General features: G+C 42.9%; 1 protein-coding gene across 1 annotated transcript in view; it reads left to right on the top strand.

Moving 5' to 3' along the window:
- suclg2 (succinate-CoA ligase GDP-forming subunit beta) overlaps positions 1 to 23,085 on the top strand; it is a gene marked incomplete at both ends in the record, with an annotated part of 63,177 nt that extends 40,092 nt beyond the window's left edge. The window contains one exon of the mRNA XM_071519480.1: positions 22,965 to 23,085. Coding sequence (XP_071375581.1) covers positions 22,965 to 23,085 — 121 coding nt within the window. The remainder of the gene's footprint in view (positions 1 to 22,964) is intronic.
- Between the last annotated feature and the right edge of the window lie 486 nt (positions 23,086 to 23,571).

Raw genomic sequence — 23,571 nt, 5'->3', positions numbered from 1 at the left:
CTCTCATGTTGCTGCCCCTTGGGTTCGGGCAGGAGGTTATGGGTTGAGACACCAGCTCCTCTCCACTATCCAGTCTTAGTAAGGCACTTGCAAAGGGCAGTGATAAATGTAATAAAAACTGGGATGAGCCACAATGTGCGTGATGAACAAACTCATTCCTGCCTGCTCCAGGGACGGCTAGCACTCTGCTTACTCCCATGCTTCAACCTGTTGGTCCACACTCCATGATGAATGGGAAAAGCGGAGGGGTTGATTGGAAAACGAGGGATTTTACTGGAAAACATTTGTGGAGAAAAACAAATTTCAAAAACAGATTTCACACGCTAATTTCTTTTCACAACACAAGATCCCATGCCGAACAGAGAATCTGCAAAATGCCATACTTCTCAAAAAGCCATAAAATACCGGATCTTAAAATATGGGTTTTGTTACACCAACTACGCAATGAGCGAGGATTCACAAATATACTTTGCTTGGTCTGTTTATGTATAGCCATGTTTGAGGTTTTTGTTGCTTTGTATGGTGAGGCACGCCAGCAGCAGCACAGAGAGAGATTATTGTCAGCGTAATTGGCTTTTCCAGGCCTGATTTGATACAAGCCTCGTGTCTGATCCACACACCTCTTTACCGAGCGTAATGGAAAGACGATGAGGCCCACATGAAACGCTCGCCTCATCGCATCTCTGGAGAAATCGCCTCTTGCGTCTCGTTTCCGCGCTCGGGGTCAGGGTAGAAAGCGGTGTGTCTGTGTCAACACACAGCTCATGCACGCACACAGAAAAACACACACACATATTAGGGATGAACAGTAAATAGAAGGAAAATTCTCTCAAATATTGAAAAGAAATGTCATTGAAAATAGGCTACTCTTTACTGTGTGTACACCTAATAATAACTGTGTACATCCAACAGTCTCATGGGCATTCAGACATTCGTATACTGTATACAAGAGTGTAGCAAGAAGTAATACTTCTGTTTTACCTGTGAACATCCATATCGTCCCATCCCACAGCGTTCCAACATCCAGATGTTATAGTCCCTGCACTCCAGATGAGTGACAGCCAGCGGGATGAATTTGTTATCTGACTGTATGATCCAATTCAGTTTCTAGTATGTTGTCCAGACTGACGTGGCTGTCTGCTGCTGCAGGAGTCTGCCTTGTCCACCAAGCAGCAGAGGAAATGTGGAACATGCTCTCCTACCCTATTATCTCAGCCTGCATCTGCTGTTGCCAGAGGAGCACAGAGATGGACAAGAGATTTGCACCAGGAAAACTGAGGATGAAGGGAGAGGATTGATATGTAGCAGACATAGTTTGCAGGACCCCATGTTTTCTGGGAACAGTCCACGCGTTCGCAAAAGCTCAAATTGAAAACGGAATTCGGACATAAATACACACAGGTTAAGCATAAATCACATGCAGTTAACACACAGTATAATACTTACATCTTCAAGTAATTTGTGACCTGAAAATGATCAGATATTATACCATTGTGGCATGTGTGGGAAGCTTTGTGTGTATGGCATGCACAGCTGTAGATGTAGCAAAATGTTCCTTTTCATGCCCCTTCTGATGTCTGAAATGCATTGGCCTTGGCAAGACAACATTTAAATCGTCTTAATAGTTGCTCCCTATTTTTAAAGCATTTTTACCATGCCCCTATCCATTTCCTCTCATTCACTGCTGTTTCAATGGGGCTTTGTGAGATATAACATCATTCACTGCTGTTTCAATGTGGCATTGTGAGATATGACATCTGCTTCATAGGGTTTTGGTTACCAAGACAACAACATTAAAGGGCATTTTTGCTCTGAAATGCATTTGAAGCACTATAACACAATATCAGGACTCAAAATGATCAATACATACTTCTATTACTCTATTATTCTATTATTAAGATGCTGTTTGCTGTTAGCATAGATTTATTTAGTTTCAGGATTTTATATTGTTTTTGAGTATCAAAACAAATCCAGGAAAAAATAGAATGTATTTCATTGTGAAGTGTCTTTTGTTGCCACATGGCCCTGCCTGAGACTTGTAAAGGGCAAATATTTGGACTAGTGCACTCACCATGAAAATGTTCTCTCAGCCTAAGCTTAGATCCTTAAAGGTAGATGCTTTCATTAAAGTAGAACTGAGTCTCCATTTTAATACCCACTTTTGGTTCCATTTTGTAACGTCCTCTGCTCACAGTTCCTTTTCATTCAATTTTATATGATTTAATTCCAAAGAAAGCAGTAAAATTTCAGTTACAGGCACAGTGGCTGCAGTGGAAACAGCAGGCAACTGATTAAAGTGTGTTTTACAGGAGAAGTCCCTCATCAGGCCTAGCTTGGAGTAAACCGGATTTAACTCACCCTTCAGTCTCTTATGGATTTGTAGCACACAGTTACACATAATGAAATTGTTAATCTTTCTTTAAACCTACTTGTTGTGATGTTATAAGCATGAAGGTAAGTTACTATTCACAGCCGGTACTGCTCCACTTTGCATTCTCTCTCAAGTTGCTGTGGGCTGTCTGGCATTTCAAAAAGAGAGGTGGGAAAGAGAGCTCATGAATAGGCATTTATACTATATTGTGCTATAATAAGGAAATTATTATAAAAATGTGCCCAAAATTGAAACTCTGCGGCGTGAGATGAAAATGAAAGTGAAACTCACATTTCTATGCTCTAAACTGCAACGTGTTTGTAACAAGACTATGCAGGACTGTAACATTTTAACAGTTTTTAGCTGTGACCAGCAGCTATAGTGTAAGTCACTCTGCAAGTCGTTCGGTTGGCTGCGCATGTCCCATTGTGGGATACAGCCACTGAATGAGCCTGATTGCTGCATCAAACATGAGTTTAGCTCAGTTGGTAAAGCATAGGTTTGCTACATCAGTGATCCCGGTTCTAATCCCAAGTGAATCAAGCACCACCTTGTTTTCATGCATGCTGGTTTCTGTAGAGCACATCCAGAGCTCACTATCCCTTGACAACCTTACATATTCTCATTGACATCAGTGTTTAATCAGGAAGTCTTTCTAAAGATTGCAGAAACAAACAATGATGTAATGACAAAATTAGTTTTTATTTTGTTTCATCATACCTTAATGACATTTACTATGCACTTGATCAGGCATGCTGTTCAGTTTTAATGTTATTGACATTACATTCTCTGTGGTGTGTCACAGGGGTAATGTTGAACAGAACCAAACATTGATTAATCAAGCGGAGATCAAGTAGGACAAGAGGCAGAATGCCATTGAACTTCTCAGATTGACAATTGATTGACAATTGTTTTTGTTGCTCTAATAATTGTCTAGATATCCCAGTTGCCAAGACGGTTTTCCTTGAGGTCAAAATTCGCCCTTTGAGCGATCATGTCTTCATCATATGGATCTTTTATAAAGCGAGGGTCGTTGATGACCTCCTGCAGAGCTTCACTGGCAATGTAGTGAAGCACTGTGTGCACAACCTCATCATGTTTTGGTTTGCAGTTTTCAAATTCCTCTTTGGTTTTATTTGATCTTTCCACTTCTGCCAGAAACTTTTTGCTGGCAGCTTCAGCATCGCAGTTGAGGGAGTAATGAAACCTTAATGCTGCATGACGTCTGTTTCTCGTGGCGCCAGCTTCAACTTCACCTTCAATTGTGCCAAACTTATTCTGATGCACAGACCTCTCAATGGATCGTACCTCTGGTAAGCCGGAGAGGCGAATGAGGTGGAGACGCAAGTTGTCGGTAAACCACCCAGCTAGGATAGTATTGACAGCTCTCAGGTCTGTGAACTTCTCTCTTCTATCCCGATCCAGTTTTGAGTCTAGTAACACCCGGTAGTACTTCTCAGACACCTCTCTCATTCTGGTGGGGTTGTTGGCGATGTGGGGGACAACTCTGAGGTACTCGCTGATCACTGGGACCATGGGATGGTAACCCACGTGCTCTTTGTGGAAGAGGCCTGGAATGGGTCCGGACTCTGGCACCCATTGGCCCTTCACCTGTCTGGCTAAGGTGTCGAACAGCACAGCCAGGGACAGGGCCACCACACCGACGCCACCCAGGGTGACTTTCCCCTCCCTGCCAAAGGTGGTCTTCAGGCCCTTGGTGAAGGCATCAAGTTGCTGTTGGGTCAGCGAGGACTGCACAGCTATGTAGTGGTCCCTCAGGTGACTGGAGGAGTTAACTGACAGGAGCTGGTTGAAGAGCAGGTTGGGGGTGTAGTCTGGAAAAGGACAGATGTCTCTGGCTATCGAGGCCAGACTTGTTGCCTCACCTACAGGACAATGCATATTCCCCATGATGGAGGTTCACTGAAAGGAGTGATTTTCAGTCTTCAGTAGAGATAAATAACTCCAAAGATTAAAAAAAAAAAAAAGATGTCAGAGTCTCCTGGAACAGATGTCTCTTCGCCTGTCGGGTTGTGTGACAGGCTTCTCTGCCCATCTGAGGCAATCCAATGAGAGCAGGAAGATATAATAGTAGTGTTGCTGTCAGTAATGATTAGCCAGTCTTTCATTAATGATTAGTGATTGGTATGATGCTTTTACAAAACAGTGTTTGCACTTTAATTCACTGTTTGCACATTTCATTGCATCACTTCATGGTTTTAACATCTAGGTCTCTGCAGCCACACAACTAGTGACCTTGGATAGCTCTTGGACTCCTCTCTCACCTCTAGGTCGAATTTTATGGAAAACCAAAGTACACAATTGGTGCATTTGGATCCCACATAGTAATAGTGTACATAAATCCTAAAACCCTATAAAACCCCTCTTGCGCCTCTACTGTGATTGAACTTTATGGAAAACCAGACAAGATTGTTCACATACACAACAATCCAGAAATAATTTAAGGCTTGAGTGTCTTGCTTAAAAGGACAACAGCGGTGTTCATGGAGACACTTGACTTTGTAACCTTGCAAGCCATCTAGAGACATCATGGTAAGCTTAACATGTACACACATGGGGGGAAGAGGGAGGGAGGGGTCCCTCCAGCTGATGCTCTTATCCAGATTGACTTATCATGAATGAGCAGGTAAGGGTTTGTTGTCTTGCTCAAGGATTCGTAGTGAATGCTGGGATTAAAAAATGTGACTTTTTGGTTATGAGACTTTCTCTTTAACCACTTGGCAGCTCTGCCTCCTGCAGTTGTTTCATATTGCATGCTATTTTATAGTGCATCCACTGCCAGGTATTACAAAGTAAACATTGACTGCTCATTACAGTGGCAGTACTGAGTGAATAGATATGAATGTATGAGTATAAGCATGTATGAAAAGGTTCGTTTTTTTGTTAGTTTTATTGTATGTATGTAGTTATTCATCTTTTTTTAATTTATATGTTTTTATTTTTGCATAATAGGTAGCCACCATCACCCAGTTAATTTAGATTGTAGTTGCTAGTGGCCTGAATTTGTGTGGTCACCCCTCCCACCCCCCACCCCTCTTTCTCTCTTTCTCCCTTTTCTCCCCTCCCTGCCTTTAATACTTCGCCTGTGTTTCCTCACACCTCCAGCCCAGCCCAGCACTCTGGGTGTATCATTTTAAACAGCCCTTTCACATCTCTTTTTTTCAGATCAAGTGTCTCTTCTTTCACTGGCTGGTAGCTAGTGAGAGAGAGGCTAAGGTAGTGAGCGATGGTGAAAGGAGATGAGGTGAGGAGCATAGACAGCAAGGGAGCGAGGGAGGGAGAGAGTTGGGTTGAGATGGGGTGGAAAGAAATGGATATGAGTTGAGCAGAGTTGTAAAGAAAGGAAAATGAAAGAGAGTGTAGAGGGTGAAGAGAGAGGGAGGGAATGGCTGTAGAGAGCGGTGGGAGAGGGTGCGGGGGGGTCTAGCAGTGATTACACTGTCCATCAGGCTGCAGGACGGCCTGCATCAGCCCACAGGATTGATGTTTGACAGAATAATTAGAAAACTGTCTCAGCCTGTAATCACTGGAGCTCATCTTACCGGAGAAGGCTTCCATTCGCTTACTGCCACATGCGCACACACAAACACACACTCAGGCTAGTCCCAGCCATCTGTGGTTGAGTGGTATATGGGGCAGGGGGTTGATAGAGTGGTAAGGTGGGAGTGTTCCTGTTTACTCTCAAGGAACAGAAAGGGTTTATCTGCAAGATGGGGGACGGGAGGTGAGTGTGGTGCCTCAGTCACTGCTTCACTGAAAGCAGGAGTGGAGAGGACTCATGAGGCTCATGATTTTTAAGGTGCTGGAGGTAGGGTTCATGGACTGTAAAAAATGACAAAGTGGAACAATAGATGAGATCAGCCTAATTTGATTCTTTGACTACTCTTGTTGTGTGCCTGTTTGGGGGGGGGGGGGTTGTAACATTGTTAAACCACACAGGATACATGCACTCATAATATTTAGCTTCATTACATGCTCCCCTGCAACAATGTATAAGACAACCTATTACAAAGTAGATTGAATAAACAAATGTCACATCACCAAACTGCAGGAGTTCAGAGTTCAGAGTTCAGTAGTCCTTGTTTGAGATGGAAATGAGAATCAAACAAACAAACAAAAAATCTATTTCCAGAAGTTTCCAGAAATACCTAAAACACATAGGTCAAGGCCACCTCTTTTGACCCAAACTGATAAATCTTCAAAATAAATATATCAATTATTTTTTGCCCCCAAAAGGAAATCCAATTATTCACTATTCTGTCTCTTTATTGGACTGAACTGAATTTGGCAAAAGTGCCTTTATGTATTATTCTGTCTCTTTATGGAACGCAAGTTTGGGACAAAAGAAAGTTGAAAGCTTAGAAGCTTGGTGAGTTTCCTCACACCTCCAGCCCAGCCCAGCATTCTGGGTGTATCATTTTAAACAGCCCTTTCACATCTCTTTTTTTCAGATCTTGGTGAGTTTCAGCTGATAATGAAAGATTTCGTGGCAGACTCAGTGAGGAGGTATCTTCGCTCTGTCTAGTCAATATTTAAATAGGTTTTGACCCAGTTAATCTGCTGGTTTGGTATTGGTATACTGGACTTTGGCCTGTGTAGCATTTATATAGATGATTTGACTTTGTTGTTTCTATTAAACTATTTTGATTGTATTTTGACTTTATAGTTTAGTTTTACTTTATTGTTTTACCTTGCTCCTCCTGTGTGATTTTGACTGTATTCTGATTGTGTACATTGGTGTATACTGTTGTTGTTATTGGTCTGCCACTTTTCTTTTTCTTGATGCTGCTGTCATGGCCAGGTCTCCCCTTGAAAACAGAGATTCTTAAACTTACTGGGACTAACCTGGTAAAATAATTGGTATATAAAAAAATCAATACATTGTAGTTGTATTACCAGTCCACTTGGTGTGTGTGTGTGTGCCAGGCTACAGGAGACTCCAATGTTGTTGGTCAGAGTTAGTACAGTTCTCAAACATCCACAACAAGTCAGGAAGAGTTAGATTACTGAAGGTTAGATCTTCTTTTGGATAATAGCCCCTAGACTGCCCCTGGGTTCAAGGGTCACATTATTTGTCCAGCCTATAGGCTTTTCCAGACACAGAGCAAGCCCCTAGATGAGACCTTCATCGATTAGGAATGTATTCAGTGTCTACCGCTCCCTCCTGGGGCTTGTATTGGTTTCTCTGATCCCTCTAATACCTGAGCAAACCCTTAATGGCTAATTGATATGCTGCCCAGTTCCCCAGAGCTCCATCAAAAGTCTGCAGGGCAGAATGTCAGCCCAGGAGCCATTGGTCATTCCCCCTTCCCTGAAAGACAGCTATCCACAGCTCGAGAAAGATTCTTCTAATTTGCATATGAGAGCAGGCCACTTGTCATCTCCAATAGATGAGACATGAAGACATGGGAAGATGCCATACAACAGCTCCCGCCGCAGCAAGAAAGTAAGGGGGGGGAGTCGCTCTAACACGCCCAATCAGTGTATGTATCCGTGTCTGACTTTTTGAAAATTAAATCCTGATTGCGCCCATCTGTTTCGACCAGGTTTGTGTGTTTCTGGCAATCTAGCGCCCGCTTACCCAGACCCTGCAGGACCAGCAGGGGGTGAATGAGAGGGAAGGAGGGAGGGCGAGAGCGGAGAGCGCAATACATCTATTCTATCAATTTCTAAATTACTCATTTAGCCGGAGCCGAGTGGCGTCGAAAAGCAGTCATCGCCTTTCAATAACCGCGGTGATTCGGTCATTGACGAGGATGAATAACAAATTAGTAGGCTTGTAGAAAGGGGTTCTATATATAGAGGCTTGGAGGGAGCCGGTGGAGGGTGAGAATGCCGTATCAAAATAACCTCCCATTCATCAGGATTACAGCTCTCCGAGGTTATTTCAGCCCTGCTAAATTGCCTCTCAGGCTAAACAACCGGTCAGAGAGAGAATTACTCAGTTCCTCTTCTCCCTTTATCCATTTCTTTCTCTCCCTCTGTCTCTTTCTCTCTGTTGTTTATAATAATACAAAATGTCCCACCCCTCGGTAGTGCTTATCGGTCACTTCAGCCTTATTTTGGTGACAGTGCATGGCCAACAAATGCTACGCTACCAAGTAGCTTTTTTGTTTCTCTGTTGTTCAGCCATGAGGCTATGTATGTGGGGCTGATATCACACGGTGAAATCTCACACTATCATCTTCCAGACACTGTTATCGTGTGTTTGTTCTTGCTTAATTGGCTGTTGTTGCATTCTCTCACAGCTCTGAAGAGCCCCCTAGCTATGTTCACATCTAGTCTTGAAAAACAATTAGATTGTGTTGCTGTGAGACTCTTTAATTGGCCTATGTCTGAGGTGAAAATTGCAGGTATGCCACTTACAGTGAGGGGGAAAAAAATCCTACAAGATCAAGAAATAAGTACAGAGCTATCTGTAAGCACAAAGTAGCCATTCCTCATTCAGTCAACTGTTCAAAGGCAATCAATGTGTTCTTACAAAGTGAATGAAAGCAACTTTGACGTTTTCTCACGTTGATGTTCTGAATTTCTATGGGATGACATAATTGGATCTTATGGTAAAATCAAGGTTTTGACCAGATTTAACACAAAGTAAGCCTTCTCTCAAACTTTCGATCAGTATTTTTCTCTGCATCTTTCTTGTTTACCCTGATTTAATTTTAAACGCTGCCTGACATGACAACTTTGTGCTTAATTAAAAAAAATCTGAAAGAAGCCTTTACTGGAGTTGGCCGTGTGCTACTATGGATAAACAAGCCTCAGGTTGCTATTGTGTATTTTTTTAAATTGCAGCATTTAACCAAGGCTACACCTATATTGTATCTTGTTATGTGGCCTAGCTGCCTCCGCACAGGTTAAAATGCTCAGTTGTTTACCCATTAGTAGTATGCACTTCACCAAAGGTGAGCGGATGGCCTGCACATTTAGGTATGCAAATGCTTGTGGGGTGGCAAAAAAGAGGTTGGGGCGATGATTTGCCTTGCAAAGCACACCCAGCTGCCCTTTCGATGGCTCATTGGCTCCCAAGATCAGGTGCAATCTGAACTGGAATCATTTGGATAATTGACCTTCTGTGTGCATACATTAGAATAAATTAATTTTGATTGGCCGTGCAGCATTAGGAACAAAGCGGGAAATGTTGGCTCTTTTATATTCAGCTGCTGGTTTGTTGTACCCAGTCTCTGAGGTGATTATGTATGCCATTCGCCAACTATTATATATTTCTTCAATTTAATAAAATAATTCTTGCTCTTAGCAGAGCAGAGTTGAGCACCACACAGCAAGGCAGGGAACCACACTCAAGTTTTTAGGTTGAGTTTCACTCCGACTGAGCAGAAACATATCATAAACTTGGAAGGGAATGTCTGTGTGCACACAGACTTACATGGGAATGGGTATGCACATTTTGGTTGTGTGCATGCCTGTATCACTGACCGGGCATGCAGGGCACATGCCCCAGGGCCCCAGACCACCAGGGGCCCCAAAATATTCTAAGTACCATGTGTGTGTTCAATGCATTTTACAACATTTCAGGAATTTCAATTGAAATGTGCAGTCAGGCGGGACCCTGATAGATATAGGCCCGTAGGCCACAGTTTATGATTATGGGGGTCCAAGTCACAGCCTCTAATGTCATTTCCTTTGATGCGGAGGCCCCAATCACAATTATTAAACTGCCACTTGCTTGTATGTTTATGAGCAGTGCATTTAGTGAGTATCATCCAGCTAAGATGCAGAGCCCTAATTATATACTGGTGGGGCAGGGGGGTCTAGGTACAGACAGTCAAACCTTTTCAATAAATTTCAACATTTAACTGTCAACCTCATCCCAAACTGGCCTGGACATTTTGACTAGTCATAATGTAAAAAAAAGATATCTTAGATTAGCATTTAGGTTGGTCGTAATGTACTGATGCTAAATGCTTAAATGCTAATTTACAATATCTCTTATTACATTATGACTAGCCAAAATGCTACTTTTAATATTTCAGATATCTGTAATGAGAACTACTGTAATTACCACTACTAGGCCTGTACTGCTGCAGCAGCTGTAGTAGTAGCAGCAGCAGCAGCAGCAGGGACGCAAACGGCGCCTCTTCGTACCAACACCAGCTCTTCAACGAACCGCGTTCGCTAGCCGCCGCGCCACCTGGTCCAAACTATCAAAATTAACTAGAAAAAAAAAAAAAAAAACTAAAGAGAAAGTCTCCAAACACGCCCATCAAGTGTCCAATAGCTACTGGTCTGAAATGATGGCCGTGTAAAAAGGTTCCAAAAGAGAGCCTCTTGCTGCCGTCTAAGCATCAGCTTTACCAGCGCCCAGGGGAGGATACCTTACTGTAGTAAGGTATGAAGCTCAAGACCTCGAGCGGGGCCTTTTATGCCCTGAGCTGCTGCGACCAAACACGACAGAATTCTGATTGTGATGTCATTTGTATTTTTTGTATTTGTATTTGTATTTATGTAGAACTTTATTTCGATTTGGAGTAGGCTTGTAGATGCATGCATTTACAAGTCAAACTTTTCAAGACGAATGGATGTAAAATAAGTCAAAATGTATGCGCGATTGGATGTCACATGCTTCTTAGGTGTGTGTGTGTGTGTGAGTGAGGCCCCAATCACAATTATTAAACTGCCACCTCTTGCTTGTATATTTATGAGCAGTGCATTTAGTGAGTATAATCCAGCTAAGATGCAGAGCACTAATTATATACAGGTGGGGCAGGGGGGTCTAGGTACAGACAGTCAAACCTTTTCAATAAATGTCAACATTTAACCGTTTTTTTTTGGTCCTTCATTCTCGCCATCTATCACCTCGCCTCCTTAAAGCCACAACCTGCAATCCAAATGTAAACAAAGGGAAGCCCCACCACCTAAAACGAGGAACTAAAGCTTGCTTTGGGGTTGGACAAATGTTATCACTCTCAAATTGAATGAGCGAGCTCTAGATAGATTCAGATTACTTTGAACCTGTAAAAGGTTTACGTTTGTATCGTTTGTGAACAGGCTAGTATGTTAATTTAAAGTGTGTGGGTGCGTACCGAGAGGTGGGGGGCCCAATAGGACATGTGTGCCCAGGGGCCCTGTGGTTGGTTAATCCGGCCCTGGTTGAGTGCGTGCCTTATAGTGTGTGTGTATGTGTGTGCGTGTGTGCTCAGTGTGTGTGCCTGCAGGCTCATGTGGCCTCTTGTCGTCCCCAGTCTTGCCAATCTCCCCATGTGACCTTGCTATTCCAGTGAAAGTAGCCATACTGTGTGTGTCTGAACCAAGCCCATGTGGCCCTGTATGTCTCATTGCTGGCTGATGGACAGCCATTAACCCTTGGCGAAGGGGTTGAGGAATATTTATGTCTGCCTGTCAGCAGTGACACGACACCCTCTGGGGATGAATAATATGCCTGCCCTACACTGGCTGCTATTGTTGAGTCTAATTCACAGCACAGCGGTTTCTGTGTGCATGCGAGTGTCTGTGTGTGCTGATATGTTCTCCACCTGTGTGTGTGTGTGTGTGTGTGTGTGTGTGTGTGTGTGATACCCTGAGGTGAGCAGCAGGAGACAGGTTCTATATCCCTGACTGACATGTGACATACCCCCTGCTAGCTGCAGAGGTCTCTCTCTCCTAGGGTTGCAAAATTCCGGGAATTTTCAAAGTTGGAAACTTTCCATGGGAATTAACGGGAATTTATGGGAATTAACGGGAATTTATGGGAATAAACGGGAATAAACCAGGAATTTACTAAGTTGAAGGTATGCTCTTAATAGGGAACTTAAATATAGTTGGGGAAAATATATTTTAGCATAATCCTGACTAAAACAACCAGATATCATGCAAGTACAGTTGAATATCTATGCTATTCCTCAATCACATGCACATAGCACACTGCTTACTGCAGGGCTATTGAGACCACGCCCCCTACATGCAACTCAACATTCATGTTTTTGTTCTTCAATGAAAGAATTGATTGTTCAATAAAATATTTAACACTTGATAAAGTTCTACTTACAAATAAATCTGTTTTAATTGTATTATTTTGGATGGATGTCTGCTTATAACAAAACAAATATTTATTCTTGGATATGATACCTTTCCATTAAATTACCCTCAATTCCCAGTTAATTCCCAATAATTCCCATTAATTCCCATAAGTTCCCATAATTCCCATGGAAAGTTTCCAATTTGAAATATTTCCAAAATTCCCCAGCTTAACTTCCCATGGAAATTTACCGGAAACTTTCCGGAAATTTACCGGAAATTTTCCACCCCTTTGCAACCCTACTCTCTCCCTCACTGTCTTTCGCTTGGTGTCTCTCTGGCTCTGTCTTTGTGTTCTCTTTCTACAGAACATTGGTTTTCTCTATGATGTATTTGAAGTTCTTGTTTAAATTTGTAAATGGAGCCTTCTTCCTGAACTGGGCTCTCACGCTGTTCCCCCATTTGATTAAAAGCGATGAGTGGGGGGAAAAAGGTATGTGAACATGAGCGGCAAATAGCACACAGGAAAGCACGCACACTGCCTGCTGATATCAGATATCTGCTTTTTAATAGGCACTTCAAACCCTGAACAAAAAGGTGATCCCCTTACTCCAAGCCAACACCATGCACTCACTGTCCCCATCTGCTTGACAAAGGGAGAGGTGAAGTGCACTTCACAGTGTGCAACGAAGTACACGTTAGAGTTGGCATCCAAAGTCAGCTTCCAAACCCTTCAGGCACCCAGCGTGACTGTTAGCCAAAAGTATTAACGTAGAATACTAGACTTGTAACAATCCAGCAAGACCAATTTTAGTCTTGTTGCATCAAACATATAAGCTTCATTCTAACAGCAGCTCTAATCAGAACAATATTCTTCATCACTGACTCCCAAGTTGCCAGCCACATCTTCCCAAACGTAGAGTTCAGTTTGGCCCAAGGCAGCAAATGGTTTCTTTAATTCAAATTGTGTAGAGAGAGGAGAAAAATCATGAATCATGATAGTCCCAGTGCTGAGTGGAGAATATAAACATGGAGACACATGGAAACATGGAGAATAAACTGTATTAGAGCTGCTTGTGATGTTGCTTTTACAAGAATAGGTGTGTGATTAGTTGCTTCACTCTCACTTGAATGTGGTATGTGACACTGTAAGGAATAACAAAAGTACCAGATAGTTGTACCACACATTAAAAAAATCATTATTTATATTGGGAGCATTCTCTAAATTATCCAAAAAGTGTGATTAATTCCATTAATCACCCCACAGACACTGAGTCTGTAAAATAAAGCACAAGTATAAAGGTTGCAGACAGGGTTGAAAGGTTCAGGTACGTTTGACAAAACGTTAAAATGAGCAACACACGCAATTTAAGCGTCTTTAAATGTGATACGATTATGTGTGTGAGACGCATCATCTCAGAAACGCCCAACCTTGAATGAGCTACAGCAGCAGAAGATCATGTCGGTTTACACTCTTGACATCTATGAACAAGGAGATGAGGCTATTGAAGTGGATGTGAGTGGACGTGTGTCAACTGGACCAACAAATTCTGATTTCTGGTTTCTGGTTGACATGCTAAGTACAAATGGAGCATCATTTGAACACAGCAGCGTACCCTAAGCATTGTTGCTGACCTGGTGCATGCCTTCATGGCCACAGTCAACCCTTTGTCAAATGGATCCTTCCAGGAGGATAATGCTCCATGTCACGAAGCACAAATCGTCTCAAGATAGTTCCAGGAACATAGCAGTGACTTTAATTTACTCCAATGGCCCATGCAGCCCCCAGATCTCAACCCAATAGAGCACCTTTGGAATGAGGTGGAACAGGATGTTTGCAGCATGAATTTTCTGCTGGAACTGAATGACAATGTCAGCACAGTCCAAGATCCCTGTGCAACCTCTCAGCACCTTGTTGAATCCATGCCTCAAATAATTCAGGCTTTTCTGAAGGTGAAAGGGGGGTCCAACCTGGCACTGACTAGGTGTACCTCAAGTGGCAACTGAGTGTATATAAAACTATGATCAAGAGTGTTGTGTTTGAGTGGGTGCTTAGTCTATTAAAAATGCATTGTTTTTCTCAGCTCTCAGTTAAAAATGCTCTTCGGCATTTTGAGAGTGTCCTGATGAAACAGGATATTGGGCAGAACATAACAGATGATGGTTTTATTGGTTGTTGTTTTTATTTTTTATTTACGCCTACTGGTACACAATGAGGTAACCATTAAAAATGCACTGTTTTCCAGGAAGTAAAAGTAACTGGATTTTGATATGAAAATACAAGAAAAAATAATTTTCTAACAAGGTGAAAAAGTTGATTTCCATTCCATTGTGACTTTAACTGTACAGAGCCCCGCTGTGCAAGGATTGATTAAAAAATAGTGTGAAGCCTTATTTCTATGACGGAAGGAAGGGACAGACAGACGGTCGATTAGACAGTGAAAAAGACGGATGGACGGTGGAGAAGAAACAGCGCCATGAGGCAGCTGTCGCAGCCCATGACCCCGCTGCTCACTCACTAGAGATGGCAGACCTTGAGGCATTAATGGTCATCTCCAGAATCCATTCACTATTCACATGGGCTCTGCCGGCTCTCACCTTTCCTTCTTTCCCTCCTCTATTCGTCTCCCACCCCAACCTTCACGCAAACTTCCTTTGGCCGGAAGCAAAGCCATTTCCTCCTTGATTGGTTTCTATTCTTTGGCCTGCAGAGAAAAGTAGAATGAGCAGTGAAGGGTGGGGGGGTTGGAGGGTGGGTGCTCATAGAAACCTTTTGGCCAGTCGCATGACTCAGGCCTGAGAAGACCTGAGGATCTGGATGAATGTGAGCGAGACAAGTGGATGCAGAGTGGGGCTCAGGACATGGGGCATTGGAAAGTGGTGTTAGACATGTGGGTGGGTGATGAGGTTTGAAAATAGTCACACAGGTGATGAGTGTAAAGAATTTTCTGGAAGGTGGATATGACTAACTTTCCCTATGTCTTATGATGATGTATGCAGAATTACATATTGAAAAACCTGGAATAGAAAATTCTGTCATTTCATTGTAGCTTGAGGAAACTGGAAGTTTATGCAGGGTTTAAAGACCTCCGGCCAGGTGCTGGATTTCCGGCATATGGACGTTTTAGATTCACAAACTATTTTCGACAGAAAAAAAAAAAAAACTCACTCCACATGGGTTTTTGTTTTTGATGCGTTTTATCCAATCATATTCAGCGAAGCAAAGCAATATTTTACATTTACCAATGGAATGCGAGCAAGTTTTTTTTTTTATCCAATGAACAACACGCTACTTTCTATCACAATGTTGCACCGATTCCGTACTGTAGCACAGCTGGAAATGAAGTTTATGAAAGCTGGTGAAGATACACGTGTCACTGAGACAGGAGTAAAAAAACAAAGGCGATAGGTATAGTGTCAAACGGGAAACCGTTTGACACTTGGTGCGACAAATTAAGGGAACCGGGTGTTTGTTCTGCACTGTGTGCTCAACAAGCAGAAAGAAAGTGCTCTTTCCACATTAGGTAAATCCCAGACACAACGCCGCTATGCGCGCACTTCGACAGCTGCCGCTCCAGCAGCAATGATAGACCAGAACATGATCTGTCTTTCACAATTTACAATTGTCATTCAGCATAAAAATGTGGCATTGCTTTGGCTGTTCTCTACAGAGCTCCCCAGGGGTCACCTGGTAAGAAAAAAATAATTGATGTGGAAATCCATAGGGGCACCGTTTGGTAAACCGTGCACGGTTCTAGGCGCACAGAATAGTAAACCGTGCCCTCGAATTAGTAATCAGTGCGCACAAAGTCCTAAACGATGTCCGCAGATTAGTAGACCGTGCACACGGATTTGTAATATGTGTATTGATAACGTCAAACAGGGACACCACAGCGCACAGCCCACAGAGTTGCATATAAAGTTGAATTAACATGCTTTTTCTACAAGCATGATTTATAGGGAGTAAATGGGTTTCATATTGTCACCAAAAGACACATCGGATCATAAATTAGACCTACTGATGTGATTAATCAATGGTTATTGTTCACATATGGTCTAGGTGCCTAATGGCTATTACAGCTCACTATATGTATGCCAAGCTGTGTGTAATGGCTCTGGCTCACTGTATATAGGCCTAAAAGTCCCTCTTTGATGTTATCAACGTAGATATTACACATCTGTGCGCATGGTTTACTAATCTGTGGGCACGTTTGGGAGTAAATTGTAAGAAAACCGTGCCCACTGATTTCCGCATCTTTTTTTTTTTTTTGTACCAGGTGACCCCTGGGGGGCTCCACAGTTCTCCTTATTGCACTAGGTTTATAGATTAATAATGCTGTGTGTGGAATATTCATTCATTCAACACAAAAATGTGTCAATTGTTTTCGTTGTTCTTGTTATTGGACTAGTTTTACAGAAATAGAGAAAGAAGTGTAGTCCCCCATCTCATCAGTCAGGAACATTTCAGGCTCAGAATGTTTTTTTGCTTTAAGCCCTGTTTATGTGAAATCTATTCAGAAGCTTGGAATTGTCAATGGTGTATTCAAACGCAAAGTAACGTAAGGCTGTGTAGATGGTAGACTGCGTTTCCAGCAATTTCATCTTTCTCTCCCTGGATGGAAGCTCGTCTCCGCTGTGCATCGATCAGGCAGGCAGCTGCCTGTCGCGCAAGCTTTTTTAACGTGAAGTGAAACTTCAGATGGCGCTGTCTGTCAAGAGGTGTCTGCGTCGGTGACACAGCCCATCTCTGACATAATGCTCGGTCTGTCTCACCGCAGTCCCAAGAAGGAGCTGTCATGCTTCAGCAGGCCGGATAATTATTTCCCTCTTATCCCTCCTCGCCAGGGCCAATCCTAGCCTTCAATAGAAGCCGGGACCGCACCGCTTCCCCTCACCTCTCCCCTCTTTTTTTTCCCCCCTGTCTCTCTTCCTCCATCCGTTTCAGTTCGCCTCACTCTCTGACTTCAAGACCCTCTCTTTTCCCTCAGTCTGTCTCTCTGTGTCTTTCTCTTTTTCTCGTTCTGTCTCCTCTCCAAGAATAGATTTGCACAGGCAAAATATCTTCTTTGTTTGACAGAATTGATGCTCAAAGTCATAAAGTTCCACAGAAGATTGCCATATGAACATCTCTATTAAATGGATTGCAATACCTATTTGATGCTGTCAGCACACATGAAAAATAAATTTTCATCACACAAGGAATCTTGCTGTTCCTTTCTGCCACACAACCCTATCATTTTGTTGTGACCTCAGGCACGATTGGGCACTGTGTTCAATTTCAAGGAAGGAATGCTTTTAATGCAAGAAATGCTTTTGAGCAGCTCTCTACTATGTCTAAACTCTGGAAGCTCTGTTGTGACAAAAATGCATCTGCCTTCATCTCAGACACTCCACATAACAAAAGCAGAGTATTGCTTATTTCACAAGGCTGTAGACTGTACAGAAGGTTTTTCATTTCTTGACAACTACATTAAAAACATTTATCAACTATGTGCTTTACTGCACTGATACTACCAGAATTTTGTGGGGGAAAATGTTGACAGTAATGAATAGGTTTGACATGATTGGTCCAGGTTTATCTAGTCCTTATGTCCCTTTTGGCTGTCCCATCACCTAAAGTGAAAGCTATCTAGCGGAGGTGGTTTCTCTCTGGTTGGGATGCAAAATGGCAGATAGGAGCTGTGACATCAAGTGAAAACAAAGGATATGTTAAGAAATCTTAAACAACACATTGGCCGTGCAGTTTACTCCCAGCCTACCTCAAACATGGGCTGAAATGGAACAATCATCCCTCTTCAGTAGCAGCCCTGTCATCCCAAGATGTGTGATTAGAGCCAGTAGGCCTGTCTTGATTTGGAAGCTGTTTGTGTTAACCTCTGGCCCCGGGGCCGAGTGCTTGGCCCCCAGCAGTTCAGAGAGGAATAAAAAAGGGCCGCCAGAGCAAGCAGTGACAGTACAGGCTGGCTCCAGCAGATAAGACAGAACAATAGCCCCTAATAGGCCACAGAGAGACGCACGCCCATCTCCAGCCCTGCTTTTTCCTAGTCCTATCTGCTTGCTGGTAACAAAGGAAACGAGATGCTTTCCCTTTTCTTTCTTTCCTGCAGACAGATTAGTGGTGCTTAACAGGGGTATGGGTGCAAAAATGTGTGTTTGAGTGATAATTCAGCAATGCACGCACAACTCACCGCAGGGAGCCTGGCAGAATGAGAGGGAATACAATGCTTTTAGATTCCCCCTTGGGTTGAAACTTGGAGGAGAAAAGTACATTGTATTTTTTTTAGCTATTTATTAATCTGTGCAGGGAATATTGAGACTTTTCAACCTGAATGTGTTGCTGCCTTGTGTTGTCTTTATATTTCAGTCCATATAGATGGCCATTGGTGTGTAATCGTATAGTTACATAATTAGACCTGCCTGTGTCTGTATAAACAACGACCACACATTTTGTTGAACATGGATCCAAAACGCATTTCAGAAAAACACAGACATTCCTCTGGGAATATGCCATTGGGCCGTGTCGGCATGTCAAATTGTCTGGGTTACATTTCTTTCTTGTCCTAAATGCAGTTAGTGGGGTGTATAATGGCAGGCAGAAAAGCCTATTTCTCCTGTGAAGGCCCCTCTTTGAGTTTGACGCAAAAGAGCCTTGGCAGGGTAGCGGAATGCCGGCTGCTATGATCCCATTTTGTGAAATTTGAATCATTTCACCGAGACCCAGGTAGAAGGCACCAGCTCATGCTTTAACACTCCCTGAAAGAACGCACAAAGATCCTCTAAAATGGGAGACCTGGCACATTATACCTGATGCCTTTATGCTGCGCTCTGATGAAAGACATCCACCCTGCTGCCAACAGTTAGTTTACCTGAAATGAATGCCTTCAAGAAAAGGAGCTCTACTTGGCTCTGTGACAGGAGCTGAAATTGTAGGGAGAGGGCGATGTTGGAGTTATTCAGCGAGATTAGAGTGCCGAATATTATTTCACGTCTAGCGTAGGATTTCTGAGACGCTCGGAGCCTGAATGGAGCAGAGCAGGGTTAAGATAGACTTTTGTTTGGAGAGGGCGTCAAACCAAGGAGATTGACCCTAACTTTGGCTCCCAGTCTTTGGGCCCATTCATCAGAGTGGCATTTACGGGCTCCAGGCCAGCATAGGAGATTGTCTTTGGAACCCCACACAGCTCACTAGCTCCCTAAAAAGCAAGAATGTTTTTTATGGCTAATGTGCACTATACCACAAAATGGCCGATATGCTTGACCAATATGTACTGCACTTTGGGACTGGAGGAGCTGATCCAGGATAGAATATGAATAGATAGATGGATAGAAGCACACATTTCTGTCCTTACCAATATTTTACCTCCTGTGTCTTTGCATTTTCTCAATCAACAGTTATGTTCCTTCTGGTCATATTTAACAGTAATATTTCAATCCAAATGACAGTTATACCATTAGTTCACAGTGGAGCTGTCTTGTGTGTTGAAAGCGCGTAGCTCTGTATTGTTTGGAATTGGCAGATGTGATTGAACCCTTTTGTGCCTAATATCCAGCTCCTTATTTTTGTATCAGTTGTTAGTTTGAATGGGGAAAACAATTTTCCTGAGGCAATACTTCCGCATGTAAACCTAAACTGGAGAAATTATCAAGAAAACTACAAAACTTCGAGCAAAGTGCAGCCCAGTCGTTGCCACATCCATATTTCTATAAACTGCATTTACTTGTGTGCCAACCAACATAAATCATGTCTTATGTATCATTAATATACATGGGTGTCAATAGGAGACGCATGAATGGAAGAAATATGGTGCTTCTCAATAGAGACAGGGTTGAAAAATGGGCTGCAGATAGGGGGAAAATAGAGCTTTCTCTATTGGGGCTGTAGACTGCATCTAAATCTCTACTGCCCCCCAGTGGGGACTGGCAAGTGTGGCCAGGGCTGTGTGTGTGTGTGTGTGTGTGTGAGTGTGTGAAAGAAAGGTTCACCCTGAGCAAAATCCAACAGTGCAATATGTTAAGCTTTAACCAAAGCAGCCTTATGTTGAATGTGCAGTATCCTTGTTAGTGTGAAGATTTTTTTCACACCTTGCCTTAACTGTGTTTTTGTTTTTTGTTTTTTTATTCTTACCATATGCACTTTATTCAACACAAGGCACAGATATGTAAATTAAGTCAGAGAAATACAGAAACCATAATATAACTTGGGAGAGAAAAAGAAAAAACAATACACTGAATAAATAAATAATCCATAATCATCAATGAGTAAGATAACTGTCACACTGCATTTGGTGTTTGTTGATTTGTATTCTCATCAATAATACTGTACGATCCAGCCATTGTTAACCAGTTTGACACACCTGACCCCCATTACATTGACCTGACATCCTGAAATCATCCTGGTTCAGTGTCTAGTTGGGGACATGCAGATCACTCTCAATCACACCTGATGCATCGAATGCATTGCTCTCCGATGGAAGTTTATTCCTTCCAAGTCAGGGAATCTGTTAGCAACACATCATTCCATTGTAGATGCATTGCTCTTCGATGCAGGTGTTTATTCCAAGTCTGCATTGATAATGCATAAACTAAACAAATGTTGTTTTAACATGTTTTTTTGTTTGCACTATTACGAAGAAGAAGCTTTCACGAAGGACACTTGTCATCAGTCAAAGTGATTGAAATTTCAGGTTGTAACACTCCAATTACATTACATTACATTTATATCTAATCAGTTTCATCTTAGTACATTGGTGCCACAGGATCCTTGCGTAAAACATAACAGATTAATGTGATAATGGCATAATACAGACATGTAAGCTTATGTATTTACACACAGTGAATTTGTTGAATGTTGACAGTGTCTCGGTATGCGTCTCTCTCCCTCATTGTGATTTTCTCAGTTTGTAAGGATTTAATTGGCCGCAGACAGAAGCAATGGTGGCGGCAGCAGTCTTGGCCTTGTGCCCCTGCCTTAGGCCACAACTACACAGGCCATGGGGAAACACACACTCACACATGTGCCCTAAGGCACCGAAGAACACACACACACACACACACACACACACACACACACACACACACACACACAGTGAGCTGCGGATCACACCTAACAGGCTGTCGGAGGAACTGTTTGATACAGGGCTGGGATTTGAGAACCAATGAGCCAGTATCATTTCACACCTCTTTCTCTCGGTTTGCCATCCTCACGTTACTGAATTCTCTGTGTCTGCCTCTCTTAGACACACAGACTCGCACACATACCGTTCTTTATTTTGTAAAATGTAGACTACATCACATATACGGTCATTTGCTTTAAGAAGTGTGTGTGTGTGTTTGCCCATTTATCTGTAGCAGCATAGGTGGGTGTGTCTGTAAATACGTCTATGTGTGCGCCTAGAAGCTGTGATCACCCATATTCATACCTGTTTTGTACGCCAGCAAACGTGTGGCCGCCATACACATCAGTGTGTGGCGAGCAAGTGGGGTACTATCAGGGCTAATAGTGTGGCATCAGTCCTAGATGACAGTGCTGAACAGCATGGATACCCGGGGACTCGGCTTCTCCTTTGAGAATGACGGCCGTTCTGCATTAACAGGGCTGAAACATGACAAATGACACAGTTATGCACTTAACACAAATGTTCTTTGTACAAGGACAGAATCCATTCCCAAAATTCCCCACACAATCCAAAAGTAATCTGGGATGCCGGTTTTTCGTTTGAGTGTCCAACTCCTTTTCTAACATGAGATTACTGTTCACTGTCACTTTTTCCCCTGCTTTTTGTGTCCCTGGTCACATCCTTGAGTAATACACCTCATCAGCACGGAACAGTTCTCTCATGTTGACCTAACAGCTTGCTCAATTACTTTGTATGGCGTCTGACTCTTTAAGCTACTGCCTACGCAGGGTGTTTGTTGTGGAGCTCTCTCCCGCTCTCGTGTCATCCTCTGCTGTTTATAAGGAGATGCTCATTTGGATAGGATGTAGAGGACATTGCCATGGCTGTCGCTCTGATAGCTATCCAAGTCCTTGATCTTCTCTCCCTGTAAACATCATTACCACACACCGAACATATACAAATACATTCTCAACAGACACACACGCGCGCGCACACACCCACAAGCTGCTCATCCAAATCGGTGCTAACAGATTAGCAGAGATTATAAACAAACATGGAGGATTAATCCTGTGTGCTCTCACTCTACTTTCCACTGAGCTAGCCAGGGTAATTACCAAGTGCTAGATTGTTAGTGTAATCACCTTGGCCCACTACCACACACACACTAGCTGCCCTGCTTCCCTACTTAGCGATATCAGTTTCATGCTTATTTTGTCATAAAGTTGAAGATTTATTTGATTTACAAAGGGACTGCAAAACTACAGTTGTAGTCTAATGTAAAAGTGTAGTGTTTGCTAGAGCAAAATAGGTTGGTGAAAGCAAAGGATACCTTGACTTATTCAAATGACAGCAACTGAATTTGATTTGAAAGTTTCTCCTTACTTTCTCCTTACTTTCCCAGTTTACTGTATGTACATATGTGTGTATATGTGTGTGTGTGTCTCTTGATTTAACCCCCTTCCCATCCTCTTCCATCTCAGGTGGAGGCCATCCTGGTCAACATCTTCGGGGGCATTGTCAACTGCGCCATCATCGCCAACGGCATCACCAAGGCCTGCCGCGAGCTGGAGCTCAAGGTGCCGCTGGTGGTCAGGCTCGAAGGTGAGGCATTAGCACCACATGCACACGCACAGACTTGATCCTGTCCCGACATCCTACAGTTCTGACCTGTGTTCCCCTCTTAGCTAGCTGGTCCCCCCTCCCACCCACCTTCAAGCACCACATACTGTACATCATCCCCTTCATAATCGTGGACCGATGATCTTCCATCTGGCCTTTATTGAAGACACTTGACCTTAATGAGGACCTCATCATTGCAAAGTGAAGGGTCGTGATACTGGCCTTAAAGCCCTGCAACTGTTCGTCGTGAGAGCGAAAGTGTCTTGTTAGTCCGCCCTCCTCTCCTTCAGCTGGTCAAGTTCACACCCCAGCACTTGTCACTCATCTTGAAGAGCTGTCTACCTTGAAATGACATCTAGCCTCAGCCCACAGCAAATGGTATATGCTCCAAAATGTCCCGGACATCATTGGAAGCAAATTTCAGGCAAGTGGGGGATTTAGGTATGAACACTCAGGGTCACAGACACA

The sequence above is a fragment of the Centroberyx affinis genome, unplaced genomic scaffold, assembly GCF_046629955.1.
Source record: "Centroberyx affinis isolate AG114_WGS23_722 - 3 ecotype Tasmania unplaced genomic scaffold, CSIRO-AGI_Caff_v1 ptg000700l_1, whole genome shotgun sequence".
NCBI lineage: Eukaryota > Metazoa > Chordata > Actinopteri > Beryciformes > Berycidae > Centroberyx > Centroberyx affinis.
The sequence above is the reverse complement of the archived record's forward strand: the minus strand, read 5'-3'. Positions and strand labels throughout refer to the sequence as shown.